General features: G+C 30.6%; 1 protein-coding gene across 1 annotated transcript; it reads left to right on the top strand.

Moving 5' to 3' along the window:
* Positions 1-1,485: 1,485 nt before the first annotated feature.
* Positions 1,486-3,766, top strand: LOC107844131 (transcription factor bHLH162-like). The gene is made up of 3 exons (XM_016688623.2): positions 1,486-1,662; positions 2,822-3,175; positions 3,536-3,766. The coding sequence occupies exons 1-3, from the start codon at positions 1,528-1,530 to the stop codon at positions 3,764-3,766; spliced, it is 720 nt and encodes a 239-aa protein (XP_016544109.2). The 5' UTR covers positions 1,486-1,527.
* Positions 3,767-4,979: the final 1,213 nt, after the last annotated feature.

Raw genomic sequence — 4,979 nt, 5'->3', positions numbered from 1 at the left:
ATTAGAACGAATTACTCTTTGATAGTTGAATTTATCAAAGTGATTTAAGGATATATTATTGTAAATGAAACAATAACGAATCGAAATAATAACGAAGAAATGAATATAAAAGTAAAAAAATAATCAAATCGTGTATTAGATCTTGAGAATCGACCCTCTCATACTTTATAGCATGGAATTAATTTTATCAATTTGCATTAAAGCAATAACATTAATTATATAATCATGCAAAAATTATGCGTCATCATTAGCTACAATTATTATTTTCTACGCGCAATATAGTTCAACAATTCAACTGATTTAGCTCTTTGTTTTCTCACTAGTGTTCCCAAATAAAATACAGACAAAAAAAAGAAAGAACAAGAAAACGAGTAGACTAAAGCCTAAAGAAAAATCTACATGTGTTTCACCTTTCATAGGTTAAATTCCTAAATATTTGATGTAGATTTTTAATATTTTCTTACATATATTTGATGTTGATGTAGACGATAACAGATTCAGAATTTTTATTAAAAGGTTCAAAATATGAAATAGACACACGAAAAAATTAAAGGAGATTCTACATATACTGCATATGCATACGTAAAAAATAATTTAAATTATATATAAATAATATAATTTTTCGCCAAAAAGGATCAGGATGAACCTCCTCGGCTATATCTAGCTCCGTCCTTGATTAATAAAATTCACAAATTTTAAATTCTGAATTGGTTTCTAAGTCGTATTTTTGCCTTTGGCTCACCTCACAAACACACTTAAAAAAATGTTGTAACTATTTACTCTTAGAAATTAAGAAGGATTTTGATTAATACCCTGTTTGCGCCAAGTTTTTGAAAGGCTAAAAGTGTTTATTTATTCAAAAACTGCTTGCTTTAACAAAAGTGAAGTGTTTTGCCAAACTTTGAGAGAAAAATAAGTGCTTCGGAGAGTAGAAAATTGTTTTTGAAAAGCCAAAAAAAATTATTTTTATACGCTAACTGTTACTCAAAAGTATTTTCATGTACTTTTAAAACATAAACCTCTTCTTACCAAAAGTAATTTTTCAAAAACAGAGGCAGATTTAAGGGGTTACATGAGTTTTTGGGAACCCAGTAACTTTCGTGTGAATATTGTAATTATAATAAGAAATCTAGTAAATATATAAAATTTGTAAGTTGGGAACCCACAATAAACTGTATTATTGGTCTAGTGATAAAGAAGATGCTTGCTGAAGCATTGTTGTCCTCTTGATTGTGGGTTCTAGCCTTATCCGTCACTTTTTTTTGAATTTTGATTTTTCCCTAGAAACCCACAAATTTAAAATTCTAGATTCGCTCCTGAATATAAATCATCCCATTTTGGGTCTAAGTTAAATGAATTCTCTTATTGGCCAACATGCATGCATGTTCTTGTTGACCAGCTGCTACCTTGGTGTGTGGACTCTATAAAAGGAATTAATACTTCTCATAATAAACTAGTCACTAGATATTTGGAGCTAACATTTGTAATTAATAAATAATTCCTTCAAAAAGGCAAAAAGCTTCAAGAATGGAACGTTCCCTAAAGTCTAAAATTGTTCAAAAGTTGGAAAGAAAAGATGTGGAAAAAAATAGAAGGAATCATATGAAGAATCTCTATAATCAACTTCATTCCATGCTTCCTACTCATGCCTCTACCTCTAAGGTTTGTTATTAAAAATATTTAGCGTACTTACTTACTATGATTTCAAATTTTGAATTCATAAATTTTAATTTGAAAGTGCAACAGATTCAAATATCAAACTCCTAAATTCTGATATGCCTCTGTGCTGAAGGAGTCTTTCGATATTATTTCATCTGAATTTGCTTCTGTATTGCACGCATGTATTCATATTCGTCACCAACAGACTATCGAAACACACCTCGATTAATGTCTCAGGATTCATATACTTTGTATTATGATTATGCAATGAGGTTTAATCACATTGATAGATTCACCACAAACCTCCAGCCCTCACCACCACCTCTTGTGGCTCAGCCTGTGCCATCTTTTCATTTGTTCAAATATTATTTCTGCAATACACGTTTGAACTTCTGCATGCTTCGTGTCATCCAAAAACATAACAACTTCTTGTGCAAACAAAACAAGTTTAAATATGCTGCCATAGAGTGTATTCTTCACCTCTTTCGGCCTCGTTATAGCCCAAAAACAAGAAGTGCATAATTCGGATCTAAATAATCAGTGAACAGGAGAAGATATCAACATTGCCAATTTGGCTCTATCATTTTTTCAACAAAATGTAACTTGTAATTTGGCTCTCTCCTTTCTTCAAGAAAATGTAACGAACTGCTGTTTCTGTGATTACTTCTTCTAGTTTCCTTTTCATGTAACTAGTTGGATCCATCTATCAATATAGTTTTTGCCAAAAATAAAAAAATAAAAAAAAATCTAGTTAATGGACTTTATAAAAATCAAGTATAATATTAACCTGAATATTTTAGCCAAAGTATGTAACCCATTGAGAATGATATGAATGTTAGTAGAAAATATTGCAAGGGAAGCAGGTTTCGTTACCTATTCCGAGTACAACCCTCGAAATGAACTTACTGTTATATGGTTCGGTGTATGGAGTAGTTTAGTGCATTGAGATCATGTGAGCACTCATTTAGATGAGTCTACTTGTGTGTTAAAGGTGTTCGACTGAATTTAGCTTTGGTCTAAATTATGCATATATATAAGTTCTTTAATTAGAATCCAACAACTCAAAAAAACTAAATTCAAATTCCATGAACTTCAACCTCTCGAATCTACCTTTTATACATGCTTGTATATTTCTTGTAATACAATTTGAGTATTCTTGCAGGAAACAACAATGACAGTGTCAGATCTAATAGATGCAACGGTGAATTACGTAAAGAGCTCGAAAATGAATTTGGAGAAGAGCAAGAAAGACTTGGAAGAACTGAAATTGGGCAAAAAGAGAGCCCAATCACTCAATGCAGCTAATGAGCCCAGCTCAAGCACAAAGTCAACTTCGCAGATAGAATTTCATGAAATGGGCCCAAATATGATCGTGGTTTTAATAACTGGCCTTTACAATATAGCCACTTTTAATAACATCATTCGATTATGCCACGAGACTGAAGGTGTTGAAGTTTTGTCTACCAACTTTCAACTCAATGGAAACTCTACACTTCAGATTTCTTTTGAAACTCAGGTCAGTATACATAAGAAATTACTTTGGTGTGTTTGGATATCAGTGTTGCTCAATGGACTTCGCGATCTAAAGAAAAATTATATTAAAAATATTCTTAAGTTTTTTCATAAAGTCCATACAATAACGAGTCAAAAAAAAAAAAACAAAGCCGACATAACTCTAATTTTATCTAGAATTATGAGAGGCAACGCATGATGTGTGGTTTACCTACATTCCTATACAAACATGATGTTGGAATTTGAAATATGTTTTGCTAATAATTGCATAAAAACATTGTTTGTTATAGTTGTCATTTTTTTTTACAAATCAAAATCAAACTAGATTTGTTTAAACTAACATTAAATGTTTTGATATATTTAGGTGCAGATCGACACAAATTCAACAATGGAATTTAAAGCCACAACTTTGTGTGATAAGATCAAGGAGTTGATTTATGGACCATCTTGCAACAATGACATGATAATATCCCAACAACATTTATGGGACTACAAAATTGAATTTGATGCACTGGAATTATTACCAACAATAAATCAAAATCCAAACATGTATAATTACATGCAAAATGTTTATGAAACTCATAGTTTTTTCTAAGCTAAAATAGTTCTTCATTGAAATTAGAAATAATTGAGATGTAAAATTTCATCTCCTAGTTTAGTATCTTTATTTAAGCATATTTGTGTTTGTTGTAAGCCTATTCTTTGATTTTTATGATTAAATAAGGAGTTCTCTTAGCTCTATTTCAATTTTTGATAATTAGAAATAAGTATTTATAGATTTATGAGTATACTTTATTTGAAGGAAATTGTTTTTCACAGAATTTTTTTTTTTGTTGAAAAAAAGTTGTCTTTTGTACTTATTTTTTAATGTTTGAAAAGTAGATAAAAAATATCGTTCCAAAAGCAATAACTTGGACAAATGCTATGAATATTCTATGAATGTGAAGCAGGGGTGGGTGGGGGTGGAGGGAGACAAGGGGATTGTGGGTGAGTTGGGTGTCGATTTTTTTATTTTCGATTAAATTTCATATTTGAACTCCTTAAGTTATAGGTAACGCAGCCGGAAGGAGGAAGAGTTTTGGGGATTCCAGTAGCAGTTCTAGAGGTTTTGCGGTGTAGTGGCCAATCTAGAGCGGTATATCAATTCACGAAAATTCAATAGCTTTTGCTCAAACTCTCTGTATATTATTAGTTAAAATATATGTACTACACAAATATTTATAAATATTTACAGTCCTGCTATTATTCTGCATTGATAACTTGAGGAGTTAAGGTTATGTAGGAACCCAACAAATGACAACAACATACCTACAATAGTTTGCAAAGAATGCAAGAATAAGAAAAAATGTTATAATGATAATATTAAAGACAAAAAGGTACTAGCAATAACAAAAATAGTAGTAAATAGTAGAGATAATCATAGTAGTAAGAAATAACAATAAAAATAGTAAAGATCATCAAATTAAGAAATAACAGTAGTATAAAATAGAGGAATAAGAGTCCCTTCAGAGACATTCAATAAAATTGAAACGATACTAATAAGAAGATTAGCATGCTTCTCTGCTTGGATGATACACACAAATCGAAAAATGATCTTCAAAAAATTAACAAAAAACTATAGAGAAATAAGATAATGATAGCATAATAATAAAATAGAAACTCGCAAATTTTAAATTATACTGATTATTTTACTCCTCTCTTAGTTGTTTTATGATATTTGTGGTATGCCAGAGGCTTTCAGATGGATTTCAGAGATATTCACCTAGCTAAATGGAAGCAATTGCTAGTGGCGTTGAATAGTTATCCAG

Source organism: Capsicum annuum, unplaced genomic scaffold, assembly GCF_002878395.1.
Source record: "Capsicum annuum cultivar UCD-10X-F1 unplaced genomic scaffold, UCD10Xv1.1 ctg74898, whole genome shotgun sequence".
NCBI classification, from domain to species: Eukaryota; Viridiplantae; Streptophyta; class Magnoliopsida; order Solanales; family Solanaceae; genus Capsicum; species Capsicum annuum.
The sequence above is the reverse complement of the archived record's forward strand: the minus strand, read 5'-3'. Positions and strand labels throughout refer to the sequence as shown.

Excerpts from the sequence above, each read along its gene's own strand:
- LOC107844131 (XM_016688623.2), top strand. The coding sequence starts at position 1,528 with ATGGAACGTTCCCTAAAGTCTAAAATTGTTCAAAAGTTGGAAAGAAAA. Across the intron at positions 1,663-2,821 it reads CTCATGCCTCTACCTCTAAG|GAAACAACAATGACAGTGTC; the intron begins GTTTGTTATTAA and ends GTATTCTTGCAG. Across the intron at positions 3,176-3,535 it reads AGATTTCTTTTGAAACTCAG|GTGCAGATCGACACAAATTC; the intron begins GTCAGTATACAT and ends TGATATATTTAG.